The following is a 19,829-nucleotide window of genomic DNA, read 5'->3' as shown; positions in this document are numbered from 1 at the left end:
TAAACTTCTCAACAACTCTCTCCGTGACCCGTCTGCTGTGGTCCTTCATCTTCACCATGCTGTTTGTTCTCCAACAAAGTTCTGAGGCCTTCAGAAAACAGCTGGATTTATACTGTGACACACACATGGACCATTTAATGAAGTCGACTTCTAAACGAAAATTTGGCATAGGGGAGTTTATTTGTAAGTGTCCGTGTAAAGAGGGTTGAATACAAGATCACTTCTGCACTGCTGTGTTGGGTATGTGGCTCAAAATCCCCAAAAACAATTTGAAGTTTGTGTCGTAGCATGACAAAAGGTGTACCAGGAATGGCTTAATCCACGATGAAAAAAAAATACAAATACAAATTCAACCAAATTTCTTCAGAAACATATTTATTTCATAAAAGTATCCACTTTTTTTCTGGGTCAGGTAGGAAATAGACTTTACAAATACCTCACATAATACCTGTTTGATGAAAACCTAGGTAAACCACAACCATAGCACAGAAACACAGTGAAAGGAAACAAAAAGGAGAACATGTGGGTGTGGAGGGAGGAGGGGGGGGGGGGGGGTGACTGATGGCAAAACAGTCACTGAACACATATCACAGAGAGAAATCAGCCTTCAGAAATTAATTACAGTGATTGAGCTGTGCAGCTTTGATAGGGAAGATGGTGAGCTCAAGACAAGAATCAAAAGGAACAGTAACAATAGCGGAGCCGTGGGTGTGACTTCAAACAGACATTAGAGGTAAATATATTAGCAACCATTAATCCATCATTAGATCTGTTAGGCGCACAATACGCTTTTTGGATCACGGGAGAAATCTGCAATCGGGAAGCTGGATGACACCGCAGTAGGTGAGGAACGGGTGAAATCCTGCATCTCTGCTCAGCGCTTATGGTGGAGCTCGCTGGGAGAAGAGCAGGAACAAAAGTCGACTGGAAAATTCTGAATTAATAAACGCAGTCCGGTTTCCTGGAGAAAGATCATCACAACGATGCAAATTCAAGTATTATGCCAAGAGCTCTGAGCTTATCGCCCCCGCCCCAAACAAAAAAAACAAAGTAGAAAATAAAACATACCAATCCAAGCCGTTTCCTAGAGAGAAAAAAAAACAAAAACATGTAACCACTCATTTAGGAGGGTGATGCTCTAGTTTCATATCTGAGGTTTAGAGGGGTTAGGAGAGGAAGCGTGAACATGGAGGACTAGCGATCTAAAGTTTGAGTTCAGCACAAACCTTTTCACCTCTCTCCCGTTGATGTTTTTTTGAGGTTTTTACAGCACTAGTGGCTTGTTTTTCTTACAGTGGGCTGACAGGAAAGGGGGTACGAGAGAGGGGGAGGGACATGCGGCAAAGGACCACAGGTCAGAGTGGAACCCGGGTCGGCCGCATCGTGGACTAAGGCCTCCGTACATGGGTCGTGCGTGCTAACCACTGCGCCACCAAAGCACGCCCCTGTTGACGGTTTTGGTGGATCTGCCTGTTTTTATGCCACGTAACGCTTTGCTAATCTTGAGCACTTCAGCCAGCTGGTTCCTTAGAATAAAGACTGTCAACGTCCCCCGGAGAACATTAGTGGAAAAACCTTCAAGCAGCAATTCTACAATCTACTATCAAGCGCACGGAATATGTATTTTCCATGTTTTTTTTTTCTCGAGGCGAACGAATCAGTCGGTCAACTTTCCCATGATTGGCTGTGATCTCTGAGAAGCAAGTCGGATGGTGACAAATCTGAATTTTTTTCCTGATTTGTTAAACTCATCGAAACTCAAAAAGTGCCTGAAGACACCAGCAGGTGCTTCAAATAAAAGTTATGGAAAACCTTGTAAATTCCTCTTTTCTGTTCAATTCAAAATCACTACCTCCATCAGAGAAACTAGAGCACGTTTTTTTTTTCCTTTGTTTTTTTTTTTTTAATGAGTTCATATCCGGGCAAACGACAAATCAGAATTGGCAGAGTGGGATTCACTGTCTGGCACTGGGATGCTTTCTTCAAGCTATCACTAACTGAAGACCCGTTAGCACACAAAAGTTTACAAGACGTTCAAACGACAAAGAAATGGCAGAAACACATTCAAATGTCTGGATTAATTAGTTACGCTGACCCTAAAAACCTGCTGAGGAGACCGAAAACAAACAAACCTTAAAAAGTGGAAGTCAGGAGTAAAAGTTTTAGCTGCACAACTTGGCAAACCTATTTGAAATTCTTTGGCAAAAACCATCAGCAAAATATACACTTATTGTTTTTTATTCATCTTTTTACTAATATAAAAATTCAAATAGAAAAAAACAACACAAAAAGTATCAAATTGCATGTCTTCTAGAGTTTGTTACCTCACAATAAAATGTTAACATCAAAGGTTTTATGCCAAAAACGGCTATTTATATTTATGTCTATATATATGTATATATAGCAGTGCTACAAAAGTCCAAGCCTTTATTCACACAGAAAGGCGCTGGTTCTGTACAGGACATTCAGGTTTTAATACAACACACATTCATCTCTCCCATCTCTGAACCACACCAACTCCGGAGGGGGGAAAAAAAAAAAGTACCACATGTGACATCGGCAAGGGCTGGCTTTTAGTCGTCTCTAATCAGTTTCGAGCTTCGGCTTCCTCGTCACATAAAATCATTTAGCTCCGCCTCCAAGGCGGCGGCCATCTCGTCCGCCTCTGAGCTGCTGCCCTCCTCTTCCTCGTTGGAGTCTTTGGAGGAGTCGTCGGCGGAGTCCGGCCTATCTGGCTTGCTCTCCGTGCCCTCCTTGTCGCCGTCCTCTTCTTCCTCTCCGGTTTCATCGTGCTTCCGTTTGTGGCCCCTGGATAAAAGAAAGAAAGTCGATTGAGAGACGCTGCCTGCGTGCTAAGTTTCTGTGTTTGTGACATCAGACACAGCACATTTTAACTAAAGCCTCTCCGATGCTGATAGAAAACAGAACCAAAGGCAGCATTCAGGGCCTTGCAACGGTATTCAAAACAAGATTCAGCGAAACCGATGGCATTCATTTTAATTTCGCCGTCATGAGTCGATCCAGTGTTTGCTGAAGTTTTAGCTGCAAGCCTTTTAGGGAATGCTTCTACCAGAGTAGTGACGAAGAGTATGTGAGAGTATGTGAGCAGCAAAGGTCAGTCTCTGACAGGGTTAATTTCAGAACTGCCCGGTGTTTTAGCCTCGTGAGACCATCCTGATCTCGCGAGCTTTCAAGGTTTCACTCGCAGATCAGTCTGGCTACTCTCCGTTAAAGAAAATTTGGAGCCGTTCACCAAACGAACGTCCAATCAGCGTTGGCTTTGAGGCGGGTTGAGGTGTGACGCAACGAGAAGTGCGACAGTTCAGTCTAAAGAACATGGCGGCTTCAGCCGATGAAACTAGCGTTAGCGTGGCTATCGAGCAAGTTTTATCGGAATTACAGAGTATTTCTCTGCTGAGCTAACGAGCCTTTACCTGCAGCAGCAAGAGTAGCTTGGCTTGTGGTTGTGTTTTCGTCGTCGCTCTGTTACGAGCGACGACGAATCTGATTGGTTTATTTGGCCCGTCCATCACCAACATAGGCCAATCAGCTAACCAGTATTTTCGCCCCTTCCCAAAATTACTTCAACGGAAGGTTTCCAGATGGATATGCGAAGCAAATCTATCTGGCGTGGTCAGGTAACCGGTGTTTAGCTCCGCCCATCTTCTCATCAACCCTCACTGTTCCTGAAGAGCCCTCCCACCTCAATATAGTGATATTGAATTATAGGCTTATCCTCAATTTACTTCTTAGGTGACTGGAAAGCATTTGGTTGTGTTCAGTAATATTTCGGGTTATCAGCACAAAAGGGGCTAAATACTAATACACGCCAGACTTCTTTGGTATTTTTATTTGTAAGGCACTTTGAAAACCAATGTATAATTTCCCTCCCGCCTCCTAACCATGCACTATTTATAGTTGTCTATCATTTTAAATCTTGGTCATTGATGTCTGTGGATGTCTCTTGGCAAATTCTGAGAAGAAAAACTCAAGGTGCATTAATACTTTTTGCAAGACAGCGCAAGAAAAAGGAAAGATCCAGCTATGCAATTTGTAGCAGTGCGCGTTCAGAACAGGTTCGCTCCCTTGAGAATCCAACGAGCAATTAACGAGCGCTCGCTCCCCATATGGGCTGCATGCAGCGTGCAGCCAATTACCACCTCCACCCCGGGCTGAAGCAGCTCACAGAGGACGGAGAGGAGCTGCTGCTGCTGCAAGCATAAAGGCACCAACCGTCCAGAGGGAAGCAGTACGGTGGCGACAATCTCTCGCTCAAATTAATATGAAGACCGATGGATTTCTAAAAAAAAAAGCTGAGAGATTTTTTTTTAATTATTTCTGTATTTTTTCTAACCTCAATTTAATTTTTAAGTTGTTTTACCCGAGGTTTGATGCTGTCCTTTAAAAACATGAGATCCTGAGAAGTATCTGTTTTTTTAAATTGTAATTATATCTGAAAGCCCTCTGCTTGTTGAGACAAAATATTCAGATTTTAGAAACAGAAACACACAAGAATCTGGAAAGAAAGGATTTTATTCTTTTTCTCTCTTTCTTCATTTTTGTCACACATAAGAGTTTGAAAAAAAAAAAATAAAAGCTATTTTCATGTTTAGCAATATTTGAACAGCAACCCCACCAGTGTCTGTGTTTGAAGGAGAAAAAGTAGGAAAATCAAAATCAAATAATTGCATGAATGTGGAACAATGAAGTGTTTTCGTCAAGCACAACTAAAGAAAGAAACTTCCAGTAAAAATTGGCCAAACAGCTTTAGGATTCTTATAGAGTTGGCTTCATGGTGAGCTGGCAGAAAGGAACACACCTACACTGTAATAATCAGACACAAACACTAAACATTTTATTTACAAAAAAAAAAAAAAAACATTTTTTTTGTTGCTGAGATTGTAGAGAACATATAACAACTTTTATTCAAACTTTATTCTTTGAGAAATTATCCACTTCATACTGCTGTAGGTATAGGTCACAGTTTGGTAAGGGTAGCATAGACCTAGGTCAATAGAAGGAAGGAAGGAAGGAAGGGTTCCCCCCTACCACCAAAGAAAGAAAAATTCTTAATATATAACTTGTAAAACAAATGTGAAAGGTAACATTAAGAATGTCTGTCCAACATTTCAGAAACAGCAGTTGTTTGTGCTCGAGTTGGAGCTAAATGTTGCTTTTGTTCACCCGTTTTCTTTTTTGAAGGGAAGCTACATATGTTTAGCTAGCTAAACTAAGCTAAGCTAGGCTAGGCTAAAATGCTTAAAATGTTAGACTTAGTTTAAACCAGATTTTAAAACAGTGGTGGCTTTAAGCTAGCCCAGAAATACTTGGATTTTATACAACAGCTAAGGCTTTTGTTATAACAAATTTTGCTAGATGATATAATTGTCCTTGAAATCATTGTGATAAAAGATAATATTGTTGTTTGGAGACCATTTTCAAATAACATAATGATAATGACGTAATAAACCAAATACACCCTCAATAACCAATAGAGTTTCATTTCTAAATATCAGCTACCATAATAACTGTTGTTGAGCGCAACATTTTGTCCTCATTCATAAAACCTTGAAATAGGGAAGATTTCGGAGGACAACTTTAGCCGGGGACAAGTTGTCCAAAACAGGGACTGTTCCGGGAAATTGGGGGCGTCTGGTCTCCTTAAATTACACCGTCTTTGGGGGTGCACCAGTCGTATTTTGATTGTTGATTAAACACTCCAGTGATTGTGGGCTGTTGGGAAGACAGAGGGTCCATTGGTGGTAGATTTTTTCCTAGCTGGTAAAACTGCATCAGATTATGTTTTAGATGCAGATGCATGTCGGTTGTATTGCCGCGTTTAATTGCTACCATTTTACAACAAATATGAGATTTTGTCTCATACAGGTGAAGTAGATGTAGTGTCCTTTATCTAACCATGAAAACACTCATTGAGATTAAAACCTCTTTTCCGAGAGTGACCTGGCCAAGACAACAGCACAAAACACAACATAACCAATAAGAAAACAACACATTCACAGACATAAACAAGAGTTTTGGATTTTAAAAAACAAAAAAATGATTATTGAATAATAATAACAGGAGTTATCACACAGCATTAAACATTTGGGCCGTTAAAAGAGTCAGGTGAGCTAATGTCCCTGTCCTTTAAAACGGACTTAAAGTCCCCTCAACGTTCTAAGAAATGACATTGTTCAATCCTTTTGCACTTTATTCCAGGAAGCCGGAGCTGAAATTTTAAAAGGTTAAGTGCTTCACCACAGTCATTCAGTTTGAATCCAAAGTGCTCCCACACTGCAGCTGTTGCGTTCGGCTTTAAATCTGTTTTTTCCAAATCTCAACTAGTGTTTCTGAGGCTACACTCTGAGCTACGCAACAAGACTGTGTGCTTGGCAGATTCCTGACGCAGGCGTTCACTCATCCCTAGGCTAATGAAACAAGAAGGGGAGGGTGAGTTGAGTTGAGGCTGATGCACCTGAGTGAAACCTTTTGCCATCCAGTCTCTGTAGTAGACAGAGAGGGAGACACAATGAAAACTTAACACGTATGCAAATAAAAAATGTGCTCATTTTCATTTATCATGTGATTGATTTATTGCAGAAGGCTTAACACCAGCATTATTTTCCACTGTTTTATAGGATATGCTGAGCTAGGTGATGTCTTCTTTAACTAAGACATTTTTCCAATGTAAGCCGAAGAAACTGAAGGCAGTGTTGAAAACAGGAGCTGCGATAATTAGGAGAGATTGCTTTCACATTGCTCAGGTTTGAATTGCGATGTAAACGTTATCACCACCTGCTAGTATAGGTATTAATGTTTGTTTTTTTCCCATTGTAATACCATACTATGCAGACAGACTGAAAAAACGGAGGAAAAATAAAAATAATGCCTGAAATAATGTATCAGAGGGTTCTTATTTCTTTGTTTATTATTAATCAGGTAAATTTTCTTCTGTAGGAAGATTTACAGTTGGACACATCTGGCTGTTACTCTTCATCTCATCTCTTTTCAATTTTGATAATCAGAAGAAAAAAAAAAGATTTTTCCTTAGTCAATGGTTAAAGCACATTGATTTTCTTTTCCCTTCACAACAAACATCTTTAAAAAAGGTGGGTTTTATCACCTGTTATTTCTGCCACATTGACTCAGCTTCTGCTCTTTGTTCAGCTTTGCACACAGTGTAAAGTACTCTGAGCAGCTGTAAAAGGGCTTTAATCAATATTTCTTTAGAATTTCTGAAAGCCTCATCATTTTTCTTTGAATGTTGCTTCCTCCTCCTCAGATATCCTAATTTTCAAAAGAATAGTTCTATACAATTTAACTTCGACCTGACCTGTTCAGGGATACACTGGCTCCTACTCCAGGTTTAGAGGTGAAATTGTGACATTTTTAAGCAAACAAATCTTTTTTCAAATACATCTTTAGGTAATTTGTTAAAAGCACACTAGATAATTTCCTCTCATTTCTTTAACCACTTCTATGAAAAGTACCAAAGATCTTAATTAGACCAAGGGAAAATAGTGTTTAAGTGGTTTCCATTGAGATATTAGCTAAAAACTCTCAGGTCCTCCCGTGTCTTCACTTGGAGTTGTTCCCAGCTTTGTAAAGACAATTTTTGTTTCTTGTTGCTTATATTGATAATACTATTTTGATTTATTGTAGACATAAACGATAACGGTGTAAAAAAAAAACCAACCTTCCAGAATAATTTAAGCTTATTAGAGATGATTTAAAAACATGTCTGGGGACCTGAATTGAAGTATTTTTAGTTTGTCCACTTAGAAAAAAAAATCTTTGCCTACGAACCCCCGTGACGTCCCTTAGCGGTGCTAAGAACCCTCAAGGTATCCCACAATCCTTTGCATAACATGACATGTAAGCACAGGCCACCTCACGGAAATCAACAAAAATATCTGGAAAGCAGAGAGCACGCACTTTGTCGTTCATTTTCGGGAAGGCAGTAGGCGCGGATTTGACTCTCATCATCCATGTGCATTTCCATCCCATAATGACGTCAGAGTTAAAGGATGTCCGAATTTGGCACAACAGTCCGAAGCTCCTTTACTCCCCACGATAGAGTTTTGACTGTTGACCCCATGAAAGGTCAAGGAACAGCAGCTAGGAACAGGAGCTAGGAACAGGAGCTAGAAGCTATTAAGGGTATTCAGATGGAGCCATTAGCTGTTGTCCAGGAAAATGACGATCACATCCCACAATCCATTGCACAATCACATTACCTTTAGAGTCCCATAGTGTCACAAATGGAAGAAAACTCGATGATGGTCCAAAGTAGGTCCATGTTATCCTTTGAGCTTTCAAAACCTGGCACTGTTGTTCACATAAGATGCTAAACACAGCTAATACTAAACCCTGTTTTATAGCAACTGTTCTCCGTTGCTATAAGCGCCGTTGCTTCTAATAATTACTGACCGGTCACAAGAACAGTAGAGGAAAATGGCTTAAAAGCTGTTACTCTACCGTCGTTTTTACACAGAGAAATCAGAAGCAACTACGCTGGCAGGACCTATCTGTACAAAGAGTGGAGACTGAAAATCAACCACCGCGTTCTAAAAGAATATAATATTGAATTTATAAAAGGTCTATTTAAAACCAGATTTCATTTTTTTCTTATTATTTCTTCAGCTGTGATATCTGTCACAATCACAATCCGTGGGCATACTGATACCAAAGGTCTGAAAACACATCTCTACATGTTTTGGAAACACACACAAAAAAATAAAAATATGTGCTGCGTCTTAGAAATGCATGTGTGGGCACGGATACGACATTTTAGCAAAGAAATCCCAAACATGGGCGACCTTTAGACGTGCACACAGCGAACACATTTTACAACAAAGACAAACAATGACTGCCGCGTTGCTGCAAACAAGCCACTTATAGATAATGATGAAGCTGGAACAGTGGAGGAAAAAAAAAAAAAAAAAAACATTGGGATGTGGCTAAAGAACCCTTTGATGTGGCTGTGAGCAAACATGCCATCCTTCTCTCCACTCCAGCGTTCTCTGTGACATCCTCTGCAGAGTGGCTTATTACCACGATGCTAATGAGGTGTGCAGCGGCGTTGCGTGCTTATTGTGGAGGTCCGACACAGAGCCCTTCTCATTAACCGCAGTAGCAGCTGGGCTTCGGCCCCGCGTTCATTAGGGGTTAGATGTCGACCAATATCAGCGAAAGAGGGCTGGTGACATGGCAGCTACAGGGGACCCCCGCCAACTGCGTGGGATACGTGTGGGAGGAGAAGCTTAGCTTTGTGTAACAGAGAAACTGCGCTGATCCTTCAAACTAACAAGAGGTTTCATTCCTGAGCAGAAGCGTCAAGGCCGAGCGCTTTCTGTGAGTCACGCTTCGTGTTTTGCTGCGACGTCCAAACACTGTCATTGGGTCTCTGCTACCTGAGCGGGGCTGGAGAGGCTGCATGCGTCCGCGCAGCTGAGTGTCTACATACACATGTTTCCCACCATCCTTCTTCTGTTTCCAAATATTAACAGTGGAGACAGCAGGGGGCCGTGCTGGGGTTGAGTCACCCCCTACTGCTTTTTGCTTTGGATCATTACATCCAATCTCTATCTTCTGCTATTAATCCGACCCCCCACCAACACACACACACACACACACACACACACACACACACACACACACACACACCCTCTATGTTCACTCGTGTCAACTGCTAACCGAGTTTCAGATGAAATCTACTTTTATGTGATATCTGTCGTCTATAGAAAGCTGTAAAACATCCACCTTTAAAACATTGTGATAAAAGTGGAATATTGCCGTAAACAACATTATTCATATTTCAGCCATTTTACAGATATTCTACTCCTAGAGTGCAAGAGATGGTCTAATCTCACAATTTGTTTAAATTTTATTAAGTAAGTAGGTTTTGCTCAAAGAAGATAAGTAACGTTAGGGGAAATGTTAAAGAAGCTTTAGTTGGAGGGACCAATGAATCCCTGTGATTTGGACTGTTCTAAAATAAGGTGCACCATCATTTTTTTTTAGAAAATGTAAGGATTTTAAGTGCGTCTTATAGTCCGAAAAATGCGGTAAGTATGAGAATCCTAGATATATCAGGAAATTATGAACACCAATTGGAGGGAGTATAAATACAAATCATATGGCGAAAAACTCAAAATCTATTTTGTTTTGCACGTTCATCTCAGTCCCCAGACCTAGATCCAATAGAAAATCTGTGGGGTGAACCCAGGGAAGACCCAGGACACTGGGCAAACCAGAGAGATTGTGCAAAGAAGGTGAACATCCCTCCTTCCCCAACTAAAGACTAAAGCTTGCTTTATGTTTGACGCAAGTACATTCCGCGTGGAAATGAGACGTGCGGACACAGCTACTGCAGCTCACACTGAATACGGTGTAGGTACAGTGGCCGCGCTGCAAGGAACCCAGATAATTAAAAATTAATGTGTCCACTCACATCAGCCACGTGCGGTTGTGAGTCCGGTTACCGAGGCCGTGCAGTGCTGCAAACAATTTCACGAGGAGGAAGTTTGACCGGATGTTGCAGCGGTACCCGGTTCAAGCTCCTGAATTTCACAAGCCAAGCAGGAAATGCCGCCGCTAGAATAGAACCACCCCACCAACTTATGCTAGCTTGACTAGTGAAAAGCAAAACAAGGCAAAAGTCCGGGATCTGGTAACAATTTGTTGATCGCGGTGATCTTTTTGGGCCGAATAATAATAAGATAAGATAAACTTTATTGATCTCACAGTGGAGAAATTCACGCGTCACATCGGCTCAATAATCAAAAGAAGGTGCCAAACGGAGAATGGTAGCCAAAACAACATAACATGGCACCAAAAAATGCATCACGCATAAAGCAGGCTTAAGTGCACTCCTACTATGAAAAGGGGAGCTGTACAACATATTCACCACAGCAGTTACTGTTCCCTACACAATAACTGTAATAATATTAAAGGTAAGATTTTTTTCATGGAATTTCTGAGGGTGAGATTAAACTATTGTAATAAATGATGACAATAAAGACTATTAACACATATTTACAAAGGGAGCCAATTAATGTGGAGGTTGCTGTAGCTGTGAAACATGAAGATGTAGGCGTCCAGGTAGCAATTATGGAGTGGATCTTAATGCCTCTACTTGAATCATAATTTGAGAAAAAGCAAAAACTGTCATTTTTTTTTTCAAATGTACAGAAAATTTACAAAACTAACCCATAAATGAAACAGAAAAGTTTACAGAAAGGGTGTAGGAAAGCATATTGTGTAGTCAGTTGCTTCCCAGACAGATGTTGAAGTCATTACACCTAAATATCATTATGTGTACATATTGTGGGAGTCTGATTGCATTACAGGTGTCAGAAAAGGACGTAATACAGAGTGTCTGTTGGCAAACAAACAGTCTGCAGCTTCACAAGCCTCAGCACATCATTAGAGTTGCATTAGGGACCCGAAATGAATGATATAGGACAGTAAAAGCGCATCTACTCCAACCCAGACAGCAGGAATGTCGCCTAAGGGAGCGTTCAGAGTGGCTGCACTGGGAACGACTTCATAGAAAGGGTACAAAAACTATTCCTCCTCATATTTAGGTCCAAGATGACTAAGGCAACCCTCTGCAAAAATCACTTCAAATGCCTTTTACCGCTCTGATCTCTGTGAGCAGAACAGATGAGCTGTGGGAGACAAACAGTTCAAAAAAGTAAGACGGTAAAGAAAACAAAGGGCAAAACCAGGAGGGAGTAATGGACTTAACAAATATATCACTAAATGTCTGCGATCGAGAGCAAATCTGTCAGTTTACTTTAAGCGATATTAGAAGCGGAGAACAAGATACCATCCTTCCACGTGCTTCAAATGCTTTTCCACCCAAATGCGGCGTTTTGCTGAAGCTACAAAGGCTTCTTCAGCCTGTTCATTTAGTTAACGTGAAGCACACGAACACAGCCGATCTTCAACGTTAACAAGTCCCTGAAGAACTAATGAGGGCAGGAAGGATAGAAGGCAACAATCCTTTAGCTTCCCTTTCCCATCTAATCCCGTATCAATTACTGCATACAGGTGCTGGCCATATAATTAGAATATCATGAAAGTTTACTTTTTTTTTAGCAATTCCATTCAAAAAGTGTAAGTTGTATATTATATTCATTCAATACACAGAGTGATATATTTCAAATGTCTATTTCTTTTCATTTTGATGATTATAACTGACAACTAATGAATACCCCAAATTCAGGATATCTGAAAATTTGAATATTACTTAAGACCAATACAAAAAAAAGCATTTCCAGAAATGTTGGCCAACTGAAAAGTATGAACATGAAAAGTGAGCATGTACAGCACTCAGTGCTTAGTTGGGGCTCCTTTTCCATGGATCACTGCAGCAATGCGGTGTGGCATGGAGTCCATCGGTCTGTGGCTCTGCTCAGGTGTTATGAGATCCAAGGTTGCTCTGATAGTGGCCTTTAGCTCTTCTGCATTGTTGGGTCTTGCATATCGCATCTTCCTCTTCACAATAGCCCATAAACCTTATATGGGGTCAAGGTCAGGCAAGTTTGCTGGCCAATTAAGATTCTGAATTAGTTTTTTGATTAGCCATCAGTTATAATCATCAAAATTAAAATAAATAAACACTTGAACTATATCAGTCTGTGTTTAAGGAACAAATACCATATACAAGTTTCACTTTTTGAATGGTACTACTGGGGGGGGGGGGGGGGGGGGGGGTCAACGTTTTCATGATATTCTAATTATAGGACCAGCACCTGCACATGTAAGGTAGAGATGGATTCATAGAGTCCCTCCTGCCCCACATGCTGACTGATCAGCTGGAGGTAGACTCCTGTTCTCACAGATAAGAGTTTTGTAGGGATGCGTCAGCATTGTTTGGGTTTAATTGAAGAACAATGGTGCATGAAGTAAATGGTGCAAGGAAAAGAGAAACCCACTGAAAGAATAATGGCCCAACAACAAGCACTCAGAGAGTGACTGAGTCATCTCTGAAACCACAAGCCTCTAAGCTCCCACTTGTGAAATATACATGGTGACAAGGATTGAGGGCAGGAAGCTCACGGTAGAGAAGTTTGGCATGCTTGGAGGCAGTTGTCAATCGACAAAGCAGAACTCTTTTTTAGTTCTCCTCTTGGCTGGCAGGAAGGTCCAAACAACGGGATGACAGATCTGCCTTTTAGTATGTGCTGGAGCTGATTTTTGGCTTTGGCAGCACTACTTATATGAATGAGGCCGTTTGGTGTTTTGATTCATCGAGATGAGAAATCTGCTTTCCGCAGTGAAATGGCTCTTTATACACTGAGATGATTACTGGCTGTCAGGAAATTCCGAAGTCTCTGTTTTTCTTCCTTTGTCCTTTACGGCTACGAGTAAATTTTCCACTTCATTAGCTCCGATCTTCATTTTCTACCCATACACAAACCATTTACAACTCATGTAGTTAACTGTTTATATTTCTCATAGAAACAAATATTCTTGATGAATTGTACTCCCTTGTGGAAATTTAAGCTTTTGGACCATAAATGACAAATTCAAAGCATTGTTGGTAAGCAATATTCCCAAGGGGAGTATGAATTGACTCATGGTTGGTATAAAACGCCCCTCATCTTGGGTATGGATGAGGGATGGGTACCTTTCACATCGTAACCTATACAGTACGGGTACTGAACGGTAACAATTTTCTGTACTTTTTTGTGTGTTTATTTGGTTATAAGTGTTAATTAGTTTAATAGTGAAACAAAAAAAATAAATAAATAAATAAATTAAAGGAACAATAATTAATGACACCTAGTGGTTAAAATCGGAACAACACATACATAATGTCTTTCACGGACATCTGCCATTTACCGGTCCATTGTTGCACTGAAATTCTATTTACACAGGTCTATGATGTTGTATTCTGTTCTAGTTCTGGTCTTCTTCTCTTACTGGCTTCCAAGTTAGCAGGCTGCTGATCTTTTACCAAGATAAAATACCAAATGCCGCGTTCTGTTTTGAGAACCCTGGGAACTCATGATTGGTTCAGGAACCAGGAAGTAAACATGAGCAAAGTAGTTCCGGACCGTACCTCTAGGTAGAAAGGAGAAAAACTTAACTGAGGCATTTATCACCAAGGATTTATCATCCATCCTGGGTGATAAATGAGAATATTTTAGGTTGATTTTACAGTAAATATCTTACTTATAGCTCCTCTAACATTTACGTATTTCTTAATATATGAACTTGTTTGGATCTACAAATGAACCTAATAAAGCTATTTATTCATTTTAATACATTGCCTGAATCCACACCACATAAAACTTTTTTTTTTTTACCAAAAGGACAGTTATCAGAGACCCACAGAGGTGAATAAGTGACTGAAGCTGTGTGTGAATGAAATTCAGGGAAGTATTTTACTGCAACAGTTTCAGAGAAAAAAACAATACATTCAAAACATATTTTATGCCACTTAGTAATCCAGGGTGGGACACATTTGCAGTGTAGGGCTGGATGGCTCTGCTCTCTGCTCTGACTGCAGGCGGGGGTTTCAGGACGAGGCAGCTGTCTGTCTGTAAGACAGCGCTTGGAGAAGTAGGAAGGGGCTCACAGCAGCACTCACTGCTACCTCAAGACAGTCACAACTGAACGATGGGTGCCTTCACCCATCGTTTCAGAAAAAGTCGCTTTTTTGGAAAAACATAAAGGGGTCAGAAAAGTCGCTAGTCAACTTTGTTGCTAAATTGGCTGCAGTGACCACGTACTTCCTTAGATTAGAAATATTCCCGCCGCTGGCCATGTACTTTGTGTCACAAATATTGCAGCGAGCATAATCTGCATCGCATCTTGAAAAGTGGAGCCAATACTTTAAAGCACTTTCCACCAGCCTTGCTTTGTTTACTGGACCAGCGGCTACTTACGTCATCACGCTCTGGTCTGTGCGCTGCTGTGTTCATGTCCGCCATGGATAATGACCCACTCTTCCACTCACTCAGTGTCACAATGAAACACGGTGCCGTTTGATGTTACGTCAATAGGTAATCTGTTGTACAGACAGAATTCGGCCGGTATCTATAAAAGTACCGACTTCGGTACCCATCCCTAGAATGGATTGACCAACAGCCTGGATGAAATGTCCCCCAAGGTGGGTATGAATTGATGCATGGTTAGTACGATACGCGTTGGTTAGGCTCTCTTAAGACGGGGTAGACCACATGTCAGCACCGACATCTTATGTAAACCAAAACCTGTATAGATTTTCGTTTTAGCAGATTATGACAGACGAAGACTCTAACTGTACCCAATTTTCATTAGATATTCAAACAGATGTATTCTCGAATGTAAACCAGAGCTAGAGACGATAACTAGAAACTGCTTCTCAAAGTTGGTTTCTACCTACCAACATCCCTCTGGTATCTCTCAAACAAAAACACCATCTGTCTGGACAAAAACTAGGAATCATTTTGACATGGATGACATACTTTGACAGATTACAAAAACCTTCATTTGGCAAACAAACTGACTCTTTGGGACCATTTTAGAACAAAGACATATTGCAAGTACAGGAAACACAATATTAATATTCTGATCAGATTTAACAGCTTAGAAATGTTCAATTTTAGGACTATTCTGGCCCCCATTAGCTCCCAGAGGGATTAACATTACTTTTTGCTAAATATTCCACAGTGTAAATATGCTGAAAGTAGCACTGAGTAAGCAGATAAAATAATGGCTAACAAAAAGAGAACGATAGACCAAACAAAAAGCATTTAGATGTGTACATGTCTTAGATTAGTAATGAAAACAGCCAATGGCTTTTTTTGTAATTCTTTTGATACCAACTTCTTTTTCTTTCAGCTGCATCGTGCGGCCCATAAACAAGTAACGGAGAAATCAGACTCATGCAACTTTAATCATGGGGGCTATTTTTCCACCCAGGCTTCACGCTTTTAGACTTTTATTGAATTTAATCAGAGGAACCTTACTACCTGTGGCCTTCTGTTTCTGGGTACAGAGTGTGCTTTCAACTACGCCTGTCAAGCACTCTTAATACACGGCTCCCTAGACTTGATTTCTGTGACCTTGATGAATTATTATTGAAAACGAAAAGCAGAAAATTTATAGTGTTGAGCTCAAGGTAAAAACTTGAGGAAATGTTATTATTAATGGTCATGTACTTTCCTGAGGGGTTTGGTGGTCAGCCTCTGTTCAAGTGGATGGTGCCTTGTTTAAAACTAATGGTAGGAGAGAGAGAGGGAGATGGATCGACAGATTTAGGCCTGAACTGCTATAATGCAGGCACAGCTCTATTCTATCATGATGGAAAAAAAGAACCGAGCCAGCAAATAAAGCTCTCTATTTACTGGTCTAGCAACATGAACCCGTCAGACTATCATCCCTGGTCGCTCGGTCATGACCGGAACAATGAGATCCCTATTACAAGTGGCTGAATTTAGGTTTCTCTCTAAGGCTGTGGGACCTTAGAGGTCCAGTTGTTTCGCATGGAAAGAATTGAGCTCAGGTGGTTCGAGTATCAGCTCCGCACTCCTCCGTTTGGAGGTTTTTTTACGATGCCCCACAGGGAGGAGTGTCTGGATTCACATCATGAACCTATTCCCTCAAAGACCCCATCTCAGATGGGCAGAAAAACAATAGATGGACATCTTGATCTACTTTCTGATGATGTGAAAGAAAGCTGCCTTTATCTTCCTTCTCTGGACTGACACAAAAGAAGACGGACGGTAATGTCCAAAAGTAACAAGTCTGATGGAAGTATGACTTGAGGAGTCAACTGTGCAATTCGCTGTCATTTGTATCTCCCCAGTCACCAATGTCTGCTTCAAATCACCTTCCTCTCCGGCTCAGCTACAGGCAGTAGAATCAGATTTAAGCCCTCAGGCGTCTTTTCAGAAGTATTGCTTTTTCTTCCTCCACTCTGTCTGCACTTTCTCTGCTAAAGCTGTGACAAGGCTGCAGAGATCTTTTCACAGGACCCTGAGATGGATTATCCTGCTTCCTGTTTGGAAGTGGGTGGGGGCAGCAGTTAAATATATATCTGGTAAAGGTGAAGCTACAGCTTCAGTCCTCATAGTGTTGACAGAATACAGTTCTGTGTACATATTGATCGCTATCTAGCTGAAAATATTTGCCACTTCCATATTCTCAGAAGCATTCCTGCACCACACTGTACACATTATATATTAAAGTATTTTTGCATATGTCTTTTCTTAAAAATCTAAGTTCTAGGACAGGAGACAGGGTCATTCATTTCTAGAGAGCTTTGAGAAGTTATGCACAAAGGAGAATACGAAACTATGTGACTTGCAGGATTTTGTTTGCTTTTTCTAAAAGATGATTAAGACTTTATAAGAAATAGAGGCGTTTTCCAAGGTAAACCATACAAAGCTTCTCTGACAGAAATCAAGAATAAAATACAGCATAAGCTTAGAGAGTGACTGCCTATAAAATATAGAAGTTTTGATCTTTTTTTCTTTTAACTGCACCATAAGTTTGCAAACAACCCTGCTACCCCAGCTATAGCTCTAAGTTCAAGTTGAAAATGACATAAAAATAAGTGACTGAGTCTCATTGGAAAGACTCAGACTTCTTCGAAAGGCACATCAGGTCTTTCGGTTGCTTTGATCACCTTCTAAAGACGTTTTTTCAGGTAGTGAATATTGCTTTCTTTACCTCCTCACCTCCTTCGTGTGGTGGAAAACAGAAAATCTAAATGAATGGAAAACTACGTAAAGGTTATAATCTGCAATAACTTGGTTACATGGATTTCCATGCGTTTTTCTTTTTTGAAGAGGTTTTTTTACCCCAGCATGTTTAGTTCACATCAGCCATTTATATTCTGATTAACCTATAATAAAGATCAGCAGTTCTAGTAGGATTGTCCTGACCATTTCCATTTGCATCTTTAAGCTAATCCTAGAATTTAAAGAGTTGTTACAAAGAATAAAAGGGATCTCTGATTGTAAAACTGTTTCAATCAGGAGAATATTTCAAAAATTACACAGCATTTGATATAAACAATGGTACAATGAAAACAGGTATTAACAGGTGAAAAGAGTGACATGACAAAAAGAGAACCAATCTCCAAGTTAAGATAACTATGAGACAGACTCTGATCGTGGAGGTTTCAAAGAAGCAGACAGCAAAAGAGAACAGGAACTGCAGGAATTTATAGAAATTACATGCGACAACAATCCATTTGTGTATCTCAGTGGGTTAACGAACTTAACTTTAAGCACAAATGCTTAAAGTTAAAATAAATAAAAAACAAGTGTGATTTCCAACTGTAAAAAGTAGATTTACAAAACTATAAATTATCTTTAGCATTTTTATTCCACATCGATTCCATATATCACACAGTAGAACTGTTAATGCACCAAAGAGTTGATAAAAAATTGTGAGACAGATGAATAAAGTTTATGTACAGCAAAGCCTGTGTTTTCTGTTACAGTACCTGCTACTTTATTGGGATGTTAAAAAACAAAAAACTAAGTTGTGCATAACTGAAGGATGTATGGTTTTCAACATTTTCTAGCACAGGAAAATCTGAAGAGTGTGGCATGCATTTTGATCGAGCTGTTCCAAAACAACATTATGCTTTGATCTAAACCTTTCCATTGTAACCCAGGTTAACTAGTTAGGGTTCACGGTGATGTGAAGGATTCCTTCTCCACAGATGTAACATTCTGCATGCAGGACACAAAAGTAAAATGTTCTTCTTGTCTGATCATAACATCCTGTCCTCAGGGATAGATAACAAGGGAGTCGAGGAGGATAACTCATCCGGAGTCGTCCTCCTAAACTCTCCTCATGGGCCTTTTGGCTGCTTCTTTGATCAATGCTCTCCTTGACCATTCGGTCATCGTAGGTATAATATGGTAGTATGTTTTGAGGGGTGCTGTACGTTTGTAATGGTTTCGGGAAAAATCTCATATCTGAATGCGTATGTGGCATGTCAGAAGGCCCTACCTCAGAAACAGAACTTTGCTGCGTAGTGAAACCGCTCTATAGAAAACGCAGACATAAAAAAAAAACTAATTTCCTCATCAGCACCTATGAAGAAACTGGGTCAGTTACACCCACCCCAAATCACTTCAATTTTCCCCCTTCCTCCACTTTTCATATATGTGAAAAGTCTGAGTAAGCAGTCGTATTCCTCATGGTCTGCCGCCTCCTCTCACCCCAGTGAGCACGAGGATCACGGTGCCGTTTCTCAAAGCTGCCACTCTGAACACACACTGCTGGATTGTGCGGGCTCAGATGGAGCAGCCCGGCGAGGTGGAACACTATCAGAGCCTTTTGAATCTGTATCATAATGATAATCCTTCTCACAGGGTTGGGCTACCTTTAAATGCAACATTGGAGGGGCAGGTGTTGCATTTAAGCTGAACGGCCCTTCATCCATTGTTCCATTGGCCGAACTAACAGTGCAAGATGCAAACACAAATCTTACAAAAAGTTAAATGTGTATGAAAAGGAGTTTTTTTTTTGGTCAGAAGTGGAGCTGCCACGAACAAAAGAAAAAACATGTCCTCGACCTTTCCAGAATCAGAAATTAAAATCTCAAGAGTTTGCTCAGTAGGTTATTGAGATGTCGTTGGTGGGAAATTTGCTTCCCTCAGGACACCCTTCCTTCTCTTCCAGCAAATCCCGGTTAAATGAAAGGGAAATGTCAATGTTTAATCAACATCTCAGCAGTGGCGCCACTGGAGCAAGTCGGAGCTTGAAGCAATCCATTTGTGTATCTCAGTGGGGACCTCTAAGAATACGAGTACTCCCCATCCTTTCATAGCCACACCTGTTTCTTTTTTTTTCTTTTTCCTGCCGGT

At 40.5% G+C, this 19,829-nt stretch overlaps 1 protein-coding gene across 2 annotated transcripts in view; it reads right to left on the bottom strand.

Annotated features, from left to right (window-relative positions):
* Nucleotides 1-358: 358 nt before the first annotated feature.
* Nucleotides 359-19,829, bottom strand: part of ctdp1 (CTD (carboxy-terminal domain, RNA polymerase II, polypeptide A) phosphatase, subunit 1) — a 96,172-nt gene continuing 76,701 nt past the window's right edge. The window contains exon 13 of one of the 2 annotated variants that reach the window (XM_012875776.3): nt 359-2,808. In XM_012875776.3, coding sequence (XP_012731230.2) covers nt 2,613-2,808 — 196 coding nt within the window. In that variant the 3' untranslated portion in view covers nt 359-2,612. The remainder of the gene's footprint in view (nt 2,809-19,829) is intronic. The other variant, XM_021323195.2, reaches the window with a different exon arrangement.

This window comes from Fundulus heteroclitus, chromosome 13, assembly GCF_011125445.2.
Source record: "Fundulus heteroclitus isolate FHET01 chromosome 13, MU-UCD_Fhet_4.1, whole genome shotgun sequence".
In the NCBI taxonomy this organism is placed as follows: domain Eukaryota; kingdom Metazoa; phylum Chordata; class Actinopteri; order Cyprinodontiformes; family Fundulidae; genus Fundulus; species Fundulus heteroclitus.
The sequence above is the reverse complement of the archived record's forward strand: the minus strand, read 5'-3'. Positions and strand labels throughout refer to the sequence as shown.